Source organism: Apostichopus japonicus, chromosome 1 (genome assembly GCF_037975245.1).
Source record: "Apostichopus japonicus isolate 1M-3 chromosome 1, ASM3797524v1, whole genome shotgun sequence".
Taxonomy (NCBI): domain Eukaryota; kingdom Metazoa; phylum Echinodermata; class Holothuroidea; order Aspidochirotida; family Stichopodidae; genus Apostichopus; species Apostichopus japonicus.
Genome location: NC_092561.1, coordinates 6,240,037 through 6,251,668, shown reverse-complemented (window position 1 = coordinate 6,251,668; position 11,632 = coordinate 6,240,037). Strand labels below are relative to the sequence as shown.

At 37.7% G+C, this 11,632-nt stretch overlaps 1 protein-coding gene across 1 annotated transcript; it reads left to right on the top strand.

Moving 5' to 3' along the window:
- The first annotated feature begins 822 nt into the window (after positions 1-822).
- Positions 823-9,756, top strand: LOC139965459 (deoxyribose-phosphate aldolase-like). Its single transcript, XM_071967820.1, has 8 exons — positions 823-982; positions 1,602-1,699; positions 2,907-3,054; positions 3,858-3,956; positions 4,220-4,354; positions 4,777-4,905; positions 6,098-6,210; positions 7,132-9,756. The coding sequence occupies exons 1-8, from the start codon at positions 952-954 to the stop codon at positions 7,336-7,338; spliced, it is 960 nt and encodes a 319-aa protein (XP_071823921.1). The 5' UTR covers positions 823-951; the 3' UTR covers positions 7,339-9,756.
- Positions 9,757-11,632: the final 1,876 nt, after the last annotated feature.

Sequence of the window (11,632 nt, the reverse complement as noted above, 5' to 3'; positions counted from 1 at the left end):
AATAAAATTTTGAATTTATTATTATTTATTAGTACAATCTCAGTTTAGAGCTATACTTAATATATGGACTACAATTATGGACGATTTGACGTTTTTTATTGCTGGAGGAGTAATCAAAGTTTCTCGAGTAAGACGCTTTTATATATGCGGATATATGCTTCATAAATTTCGAAATTCAAAATTGTTAGTTATTTGAGTGTGACTGTATAGAAATGTTATACAATCTGTATTTAGTAATCCAAGTTCTAAAATAGTATTGATAATATGCAATATAGCATATTATAATACTAGTATATATTTCGTTTGCTGTTAACCGAATTTGTAGATCCTTGATATCAAAATTCTCCTTCCTTATATTACTTGTTGAACTTTTAACACTATTTGTCAATTTAACTATATTTTCTCACTGTACGCTCACACACGGTATATCAATCATCGTGTTCAAGTTGTTTCCTCAATGGGGAAAAGCAGTTCTATTGGAATTTTTTTTTTTCTACTTTCATAACAATCTTCTTCTTTTTTTTTAGGTTGGCTTTGCAGAGTTCCTTTCTAATTTCAAAACTGAAGAAATGAAAATCTTAAAGTTAAAAACAAAATAAATAGTTCAAATTTATTTTCATGCACGTGTTTACTTACTAATACATGTCAAAAGATAACAGGGGAAGTACTTGCCCAACTTTTATGCCCAAAGTTGGTCATCATATTAATAACCCTAATGCCTGACAAACATCTTCGTTAAATTAAATACAATTAAAGTTCAGGCGGGAATCACATGGGCTCTTCAACTACACAGTTAAATTATTTCCCATTTGGCGTTCTATAAAATATAAATCATGCCAACAACTGAGGTACCGATTTAGCGATATTGATGTTTGTAATATACCCCAGTAAAGTTTCGAGATAGCAGTGCTTTGACGCTTTACATGAGGTGTGTGTTAGTAGTCATTCAAGATGTCCGCAAGAAATCCTGGTGTTGAATATGGTTTGTATTACGTTCAAGGTCTTTTTGCGTTGGTCCGGTGTACAAACATCCGAGAAGTCACTTGACCCGTAACTGTTCAGCTCAGAATAGACCTAGCAAAGGCCATGCTAACGAGTAATGTTAGGCATAAGTACTGTAACTAAGTACTTAAGCTCTCTATGCTTACAATGTTACATCCATTCCAAGGCCTATTGTTAACTAATGCCTTGGCTAAGCCTTGTACTATAGTGTAGGTAAGCATTAACGTTCTTATCATGTCATTTAAGACATAGCCCAGGCCAATCCCACTACTTAGCTGGAATACTGTATTTTTATGGCCAAGCACAGACCCCTGGTTAATGCAAGCTATGGTCACTAACCACTGTGACTGTGAGCCTTGTTAACATCTATTGGCTACTTATCTGGGCCTAGCCTAGCCTATGTTATGTATTCTAGTATCTTTCAATCATAGGCCTAACAGTAACTATTAGGCCTATTATTAACATATTTTTCTACTGTACTGTGTGTTATTTTTTCTGAAAGATACTATGAGAAATAAATTTGAATTGAATTGGACTTTAGTATCCCTCTACCCATGCATGGAGTTGACACTTCTGTTGTCATGTAATTGTTTCATCAGATCCATCATGGTTTTTCGATTACAAAGTCAACAAGCCAGCCACCTTCAAGCGGGCTAATGAGTTAAAGACTCGAAGGGGAGTGAAGAAGAACTACCAGGTTTGGCTTTCTCTCAAGTAGCTTTAGGCTAGGCCTCTAAGAGGCCATAATGACAAAATACTTGGTATTTCATGCGTAGGTTGAAGATTGCTTTCAGGAACGACTGAACCTCAACAAGTATAATTCAGTAATCATCTGGTGTTCCAGTCATCCCATCTACAATCAGAACTTGCCTCCCAATATTGCCAAATATATGAAATACTGGCTAATACTGTGCACTTGTCACACTAAAACTCCTACAGTCCTAGGTCAGACCAGTAAGCAACACCTTTCAAGCTGTTGCAATGTCCTAAATTTACATGTAGCAATATAAGAGGCAGAGTATCAATAGGTATACTAATGGTGCACCATCTCTTGACAAACAGCTACTTAGCTAGGCTAACTTAAAAGCACAAGCTGCATGCATTACTGTAAAGTTCCAGCATAGGGCAATATAGCATAGCACTTGGTCTTATCTGTATGGCAACAGGTATGAGAGAGAGAGAGATTGCTACCAGTAGCATCAACTTATATACTAGGTCACTGTAAGGTCAACCTAATTAGCATGGACCATACCAAATTAGTGTGAACCATACCAAAGTAGCATGGACCATAGTACCAAAGTCCAGATGTGTCTAAAAAATGCTAGACACAGTAAGCACAGTGAATGGTTTGGGTCACTACAGGTTTCCCCCAATCAGTGACATGAATTAGCTCATTGGAAGATGGTTCTGGAACATTGTCTAGTTTGTGTCTTCTAACTGGAGTAATTTAACCTGACAGTTGCATATAATCAGTTAAAGAAGTATGAAATTTTACAAGTGTAATTTTACAAGTGTAACAAATTTAAAGGGTGTGAAGACTCGCGCAAAAAGAAACGTCTAATGCCGGTAATCTGACCTACTTTCGAATGAAGTGTTACAAAGGTGTTAGACACCAGCATCGATCCCAGAAAATACACACACACAGCTTGCTACCATCGGTAATTAGACACTAGTGTACAGTCAGTACATGCAGTTGCAGTCACTATCCACAGCACAGTGTACAGTACAAACAATACAGCGATGGACATCTCAGGTCCAGCTAAAGATAACAAGGTATCACGTTTCATTATTGCACTGTCTGCATTTTGTAGCGACACGAACAAAACGTCAGTTGTAGTAGTAGTAGCAGTAGTAGTAGTAAGCTAATAATTTCAGTTTATTTTTTTTTCTCTCATTATGCTCAGGTTGCCTGGTTACTCAAAGCCGCAACTTGCATCGACTTAACCACTCTCTCTGGCGACGATACATTCACAAACGTGCAGCGGTTATGCTACAAAGCAAAGCATCCAATCAGGGTTGATCTTCTGAAGGCAGTTGGAATGGAGGACAGAGGTAGTGTAACCTTTTCCTGGTTTGAATCCTGTATATATAGTACCTGAAAAAGTGGAAGAGCTCATATCTTGGTGCTTCCATGTAAATGGAATCATTTGGATGTTAGGCAGATTTCTTATTGAATAAGAGTAGTGCTCTACAGTAGTTGTGTGTGTAACTCACACAAACTGAACAGTGAGGATATACCTTGTAATCTGTGTAGCGATTTAATCCTTTCCTGGTTTGAATCCTGTATATATATTACATGAAGAGGATGAAGAGCTCATATCTTGATGCTTCCATGTATGGAATCTTTTGGATGTTAGGGAGATGAATAATTTGGATGTTAGGCAGATTTGTTATTGAATAAATTTGTTGCTCTACAGGAGTTGTGTGTGTAACTCACAAAAACTGAGCAGTGATAATAATACACCTTTTAATCTGTTTAGCAATTAAACCAAATTTCAGAAAACTTTCCCTGTTATTGAACAGTAGCATTTGAAAAAGGGGGGCATGGTCAAAGTTCCCCATCCCCTCCCCCCAACAAAAAAACAAAACTAGACAAAGACTGACAAAACGATAGAATGGGAACTTATTCACTGGGAACTTATTCACTGAGGCTTTAGAGCTCTCTTTATCAAGACTACTGTCATATTCTAACCTCACATGTTTTCTTACTTTGCATATTTGCATGTTTTACATCAATTGACCGGTCTCAATTTACAGTTTACACTTCACACATCTTGCTTTTACAGTTCTCACTTTCAACTTAACTCAATAAACAGGTCTGACCTTACTATTAATCACACTTGACTATCTTTCAGGTCTCACTGTGGGTGCTGTTTGTGTTTATCCTGCCAGAGTTGAAGACGCTGTGAAGGCCTTAAAACAGGCAGGTGCTCCTCACATTCCAGTTGCGTCAGGTACGTTGCGTCAGGTATATATGTATATATATATATATACATAGTTATATATACACACATATATATATATATATATATATATATAGATAATTAGATATATATATAGATATATTTATATATTCATTATCCTCTCTACCACATAATTCTTGTATCCCTCCTTGTCGATATGGAAGGTCTGTTAAACCCTCCGAAAAGAGAAACTTTTACAGGTGTCATTTAAGGCAACCTTTCTGCAACTATCCTTCATACTTTTTGTTTTCCAGTTGCGACTGGATTTCCTGCCGGTCAAACCCACCTGAAGCACAGGCTAGTGGAAATCAGTCAAGCCGTGGACGATGGAGCCGGTGAGATCGACGTGGTCATCAACAGGGCATACGCTCTGGCTGGAAATTGGGAAGGTACGTAGAGCAGATGTTTTATATAATTTATATATCTTTTAGAGCAGGAAGAGGTTCCAACTGTCTCTGCTGGAATCAATTGCATCATGTCAAAGGCAACATGCATCAAGAGGAAAGGGCTGATTCGTAAGGGTCGTACAAACGTCTAAGGAAAATTAATTTAGATAGACAAAACGTTTTTGTGATCGTCATAGAAATACATTCATCTTTGTCATCATCATTGTTGTCATAGAATTATTTTCCTAGCTGGTTATTATCAATGGCCAAAATGTACCAAAAGGGTGCCATATATATGTACCCATGTATAGTTTTTCCAATTAAGGGGGCAGTGATGGAGACCACCCCTTTCCTCCCACCCCCACCATCCCATGTTAGATGCTGCTGTAGGGCAGTAATGTTACTTTGATCCCTTTGTCTGACAGGCGTCTACGATGAGGTCAAACAGTTCCGGGCTGCTTGTGGCAACGCCCACCTGAAGGTCATTCTGGCCACCGGTGAGCTTGGTTCCTTGACTACTGTTTACAAGGCTAGTATGGTGGCTATGATGGCTGGTAAGTTCTTCTTCCCCTCACCTTGAATTTAAAAACTTTTTAAAGATAATATTAGAGGCTGTTTCATTTGAATTTATACCCAAAAATGGTTTTGAAATACGTTTTCCAGTTTTGTAGTCTACCAACGTTCCTTGCAAGTCATACATTAATTTATCCCAGTAGAACCCATTGATAGAATCAGGATGTCATGCTACGTGGTCTCACAGCTGAAAACATTTTCATGGCTGTGATGCTTTTATCTTGGTTTGTGAGTAATACAGTATGTGAAACCGTGCTTTTATCGAATCAGATTTCACATTTGGTGCTCAGAAGACAGATGTGAAGGAAACGGTCTCACTTAGGCTTCTCCTTTGTATGCCATTGTCATATAATACTAGAAGAAATGTTCAAAATGAAATTGCTACCATTTCCCTAACTTGATGGAGGTGAGCAGTGTTCAAATAAACCAACACGGAGTAATCGAATCAACGTGGTTGCCATCATGCTTTAAGTAAATGAATATTGTCTAACTGACTTGGGTTTCATCTTGCCACTTTCAAAAGGGGTTGGGTAGCAGTTAGGTGTGATGTGAAACTGCAGCATTTGCAAGTATAAGCATATATATCATTATCATCACCTCCTTTGTTTCCCTCCCTATTCTTCTCCCCGCCCCTTCTCCTTTTCCACAACCCTTTCACTGATTCGTCTTTCCAGTAACAATCATCCATCCACTCAAGACCTACAGTACTTGGGACTTGTTGGCCGTCATTTCCAAGTGTTTATTGACGGCCTCGGCTTTGCTGCGGTCCTCTTGTGGTCAGACCTGCCTACAGAAAAACATTCCTTAAGTTCACTCAAGCAGTGATGATTTGTTATATGATAGTATAAACTACCCAAGGTACTGCCATTAAGATTCATCCTTGAGGTGCACCTTATTAATTGACCAGCCACCGTATGATTGTAAACGCAAGTGCTCTAATGGCCAGCACTACTTTCCTGTTTAGAGACAAATTTGGCTTGACCACTGAAATGGTATGCTGTGTGTTTTAGTGATGAATTTGTGCAGAGGAGTGTTCAGTATGGCTAGCATTACCAACTCGGGTAGATATTTCAATCTCCCCTGTGTTTTGGCCAAAAACAGGTGACTGGAGTATGAGCTATAGGCAGGGAAGATTGTAATGCGGAAATAATTTCCTGTACTTTGAACTTGCAGGTGCTGATTTTATCAAGACGTCCACCGGAAAGGAAGGAGTCAATGCCATCCTACCTGTCGGACTGGTGATGGTTCGAGCCATTAGGGATTACTACAAGAGGACCGGAAACAAGGTGAGGATAAAACATGGGCATTGAAGCGACAAGTTTGTTTAGTATTTGTGTCAAAATCTGGTGATATTTATGCTTCACCATGATAGGAACTTTTAAAGTAATGTACATAGAGAAAATAATCAGTGATTACAGTCAACCAAAGTCTTCGCAGGAATGATAAGCTTTTTACCCGTAAAGTCGAAATATTCTGTAGATTTATGAAAAATTAAAACGTGTCATAAAATTCACGAAATTTCAATCCCTTGAACTGGCTGTTGTTGAGCATATGAGCCTATTTAGAGCAGCTTAATGGTTGGGACCATCTCGTTAAATTAGTTAAATTTCCAAGATGTCCGTTAATTGTTAAATAGTCCATCGCTCGGTCAGAATGGTGTAAAAAAACGACTCCAAACCTATGACAGCTTATAAAGGTATGGAAAATTGCCACCGACATGAGTATAGTTTGAAATTATTTTATCAAGAAGAAGGGACAGGCAGGAATCAATTTCGTTGCATACAAAATCCCTGCAAAAGTAGGGTTGTGTCCCCTTTGGAGTAGGTTGTAAAAGTTTGATTAAAACTGAGCAGGACACATGGAGGTTCAATAAAGCATCAAAAGAGGTATCGTCCAATCGGTACCAGTGTTAATCTCGACCACTGAAAACGACATATATATTTCACGCTGCTACGTGAAAGGCCTCCAACTACTATTCAATTTCTACAAAGTACGGATTTATGTTACTTCCATAAGATGGATGACACACAGATTAGATTGTAAAAGTTTTTTCAAAACCGAGTAGGACACATGGAGGTTCGATAAAGCATCGAAAAAGGTATCGTCCAATCGTCAACCAATGTTAATCTCGACCACTGAAAAACAACAGATATATTCTAGAAATTTGAGAGTACCGATCCAGTCTCTGTTTTCATTCCTCTCTTCAGATTGGGTTTAAACCGGCCGGTGGTATACGGACCGCCAAGGATTCCTGCACGTGGTTAGCTCTGATGAAGGAAGAACTCGGCAACGATTGGCTGACTCCGAAGCTGTTCCGGATTGGCGCCAGCTCCCTCATGGGAGACATCGAGAGACAGATATTCCACAACGTCACCGGCAGGTACGCAGCCCACAATGAATTAGCCATGGCGTAATTTGCCGTACGGGCTGGTATGAGATTGTTTTAATTTAACGAAAACAAAACGATATGTATCCCCGTGTTTATTCATAAATACCGCATTTTAAAACGGGTGAAACTATTAAAAGGGAAATGTATAAAAATTTATTTATTACGATAAGACATCGAGATGGAATATGTAATCTGTCTTGAGAGGTTGGACATTTAATTTACCGATGATGAAATTGTCAAACTTCTGCACTGAACTAGTATGAAGTTTTTTTGTTCGGTTGTGACCTCAGGTAATGAATTTCTCTCCCCCTTACCAAAGAGAAAGTTATTCATATACCTTGTGGCAGTTGGTTGGTATACATAAAAGATTGTTCTATCATAGCAAAGTACACTGTTGTGTGAGAATATGGATTCGCTATGGATTATATTCCATACTTGAACAACTTCTTGTCTCCATAATTGAGATTTTACTATATTTAAATGTTATTCACCTCATTCTTGCATCGAGTCCATATTTGTACTCATATTCTGGCATAGTTGCCGGTACTAGTACTCGCACTCATGGATTGGTACTCGTATTTGTACTCAAGTATTCTAGTACACACTAGTGCAAGACCAAGTACCTGTGCTTGTACTCTTATTCATAACAAAGGGAATTCTACCAGTATTCTAGTACACATTAGTACAAGATTAAGTACCCGTGCTTATACTTGTATTCATAATAAAGGGAATTCTACTTGTAAACGTACTCCTGCTGTTGTACTTGTACCCAAGTATTCTAGTACACACTAGTGTAAGATTTAGTACCTGTGCTTTATACTCGTATTTATAACAAAGGGAATTCTACTTGTACAGGTACTCCTGCTGTTGTACTCAAGTATTCTAGTACACATTAGTGCCAGATTAAGTACCCATGCTTGTACTCGCATTCATAACAAAGGGCATTCTACTTGTACACAAACTCCTGCTGTTGTACTCAAGTATTTAAGTACACACCAGTGCATGACTTAGTACCTGTGCTTGTACTCAACATTATTGTTGTGCATTCTTTATGCTCTCAACACAGCCTCCTTCAAATGAGACAAAAATGCAGAAGGAGAGAACAAATTGAGAATTAGTTTTGTTCCCTACAGTACTGAAGAAATTATAACTTTTCTTGGGTGAATGTGTTTTTTGTAATAATAATGTACGTTTTGCATCTTTACCTCGATAAATGCAAATTAGACCAAATGGAAAAGATACTGAAAATACCAAAATCTGACAACAAAGTTGTGATGTTCTTTGACATGAACATCTCTCTTCTTTTCTCTCTTTCTTTAACCCAATTTCTGTTTTTTTTTTTTTCTGTAACAAGATTTTAAGTGGGTAAGTTTGAGATCTATACAGAAGTCTTTTCTGTTTGTTTTTTTGCTGCCAAATTGTGCCTTAGGCGAAAGTTAACACCAGTCGCAAGTATTTTATCGATTGAATCTTAAAAAATGATAAATAATCAATGATTTTCATCTTTGTCCATCGCGAAAATATGATTTGTTTATATTTTTTACTCCATTTCAATCTTAAGTCCTGAAGGTACATTTTGTTAGCATTTGTACGTGCCAGCTCTCAGGTTAGAATTTTCAATGTTTAAAATTTGAGATTTTTTGGTAAGAGAGATAGGCTACGTACCGTGGTCTCAATAGTTAGACACAAGTATGATATATGTCAAAACCCATGGTAGCGCAGCATGTTGGAAATCTTGTTAAGAAATTCAGAGCTAAAATGGTTTGGATGCTGCCAGTTTTGTTGGATAAGCAATATAAATCATGAGAGTGTTTTCACAATTAATGGAAAATAATATTTTGTCAGTGTATGTAGTACTAGTACCACCAGTAGTAAACATTGTACATTCAGGTTATGCTTCAGAGCATTTGTATTGACAATATTAGCAACTTTATTAAATAGAAACTGGGTTTTTATCATTCTGATGTTGTCAATACAAGTCCTTTGAATTATATGGTTGGGGATTGGGGGGGGGGAGGTGGGTGAGGGGTTGGTGGTGAGGAAGAAACGTGGTCTAGTAATATAGTAGGCAATGAGCACCCACTGGTGACTATCTAAGAGTGGGTTATCTATAAAAGATGATAAAAAAGATGAGGGAAGACATAAATACATTTTTAATAGAATAAAGCCAAATTTTGTGATTGGTATCAATCAGATTAAGGGTTATTGTTTTGCGCATGTAATGGCAGCCAAGAGATAGAGTTGGTTATGGCCTGTATTAATTTTAAAAAGAGAAAGATTATTGTGATTGGTCGAAATGTGTTTGAATTAAATCAATTTATTAGAGAGCTAGAAACGGTGCTATCTATTTTGCATGGCATTATGAAATTAATCCCCTTGAATAGATGTTCACACGATTCGATCTGTGTAGAATAAATTATGTCTTTTCAGAGACAAACCAATATTTAAACTTTGTTAATGAGATTCATTATTGCTAAGTGATTTAATTGAGTAAGCAAAGTTTTACCTACTGAACGCCTGTACCTTTTTTTCATCGTACTGCCCATCGCCTTCCTACTGTTTATATCTCTCTGTCGTAATTCAAAGGAGATATACAAAAATTCATAAGAAAATCCTCTTTCTAATTATCATAAATTGGATTCCGGTTCGTCCAGTTCAACTGCATAAGTTCCAAACGATCATAAGCCTTGGCCCCAAAAATGTTCAAAATGATAATATTGATTGAAAAGTTGTCAAAACTCTAACCGTACAAATTATTCGAAGATCTTTACAAAGTTACACAATCGAATGGCTGAGGTAAGTTGCTTGGTTAAAATGTTTGTTGAAAACTTTGAAAATGGATGACATATTTTGACTCCTTCCTTGCAATGTCAGACCAGCCCGGATAAACTTTAAAGGTTCTAAAATGGAAGGTTGGAGGTTCTGCTTTTATTATTATTAATATTTTTGGGGGGGGGGCGGAGGAGGGGGTGGCTGTCCCTCTTACGCACTTCGCTTCCTCCCTGTCCGGCGTATCATCTTCTCCCTACCTCCGACCCGAACCCGTATAAATCCATCTTAGAACCGGCAACAATCTCATGAGAAGTCAACCGTCCTGTTGTTTTCAAATATCTCACAATCCACTCCGCTGACATGCTGGTCTGGGATGTCTAGGATGGAGAACCATCAAAATTAACATGACCAATATCGCGGTCAGGAAAAGTCCAAGAAATATTGTCTGGGATCTTAATTATTCTTCGAATATCTTGTGAGATATGTGAGAACAAAACATGATATATAAAACACATAGTGGCAAAATAAATGGATTGATTTGGTTTTTATTTATTTCAATAACTTGTTTCATCTGCGGTACCCAGCCATGAGTGGGACTCGTAATGTTGTCGGGTAGGGTAGATAAGTGTGTGGGGGTGTGGGAGGGGGGATATGGTGATTGGGTTTGAGTTTGAATTAGTTGAACTTTTGTAAGGTTTAGCTATGGTTTTCGCGTACACACCTTTCATGGCTTAATAGCTATGTTCGTGTAGAGTTTGCCCGAAGTTTGAAAAGGACAGATTTTCAAAGGGCATCAAGCCTACTATAGCTGAAGGAGTAGCAAAAGTAAGCAGCAAATTCGGAAGGAAGTTGTATGACCGTGCTGGGATTTGACTCGGAAAAACTACCGTGAATTGAGGGCAAGGCCTTATAGGCACCTACTCTTTCAACAACAAAAAAACGGGTAACATTGAATTCAGTTTCAAAGTCGATTGTACAATGTATGTATGAAGACGTACAAATGATCTGGCTTTTTGCCTTACAACGCAAAGCGCCCTCACTATTTTCAAGGCTTTACTACTTAAACACACGGCGATACACTGTGTCAGCATTTTTCCTATATAGTTCAATTTCTATGGCACCGTCAGAAATACGTACTAGGCTTAAAAGTTAGGGCCTAACTGTTATACTAACAGTTAATACATTCATTAGTGTGTAACATATAGGGTTAACTTAGGCCTATGCTATGCTTACATACGCCAGGCAAAGTTACACTTTCAGGTATTGGCTACGGCCCTGTAAACATATCTACAGGTCGCAACTTTGGAAAAACAGGAATAAAGAAAAGAGACAAAGAATTTACTCATAAACATTTACTTTTATTTTTCTTTGGATTTCTTGCCAGTTTGTATACATTTGTTGCTTGTCAGAGATAAACATAAAGTGATAACATGCGTCCTACTTTATATCACTACATTATTTCTACAGCACACAATAACAAAAATTACAGTGTTTTTTGCCTTCTTCTATTTTTTTTTTGTTTTTTTGTCTTCCGCTTTTTTAGAGCT

Excerpts from the sequence above, each read along its gene's own strand:
- LOC139965459 (XM_071967820.1), top strand. The coding sequence starts at position 952 with ATGTCCGCAAGAAATCCTGGTGTTGAATATG. Across the intron at positions 1,700-2,906 it reads GAGTGAAGAAGAACTACCAG|GTTGCCTGGTTACTCAAAGC; the intron begins GTTTGGCTTTCT and ends CATTATGCTCAG. Across the intron at positions 4,906-6,097 it reads TATGGTGGCTATGATGGCTG|GTGCTGATTTTATCAAGACG; the intron begins GTAAGTTCTTCT and ends TTGAACTTGCAG.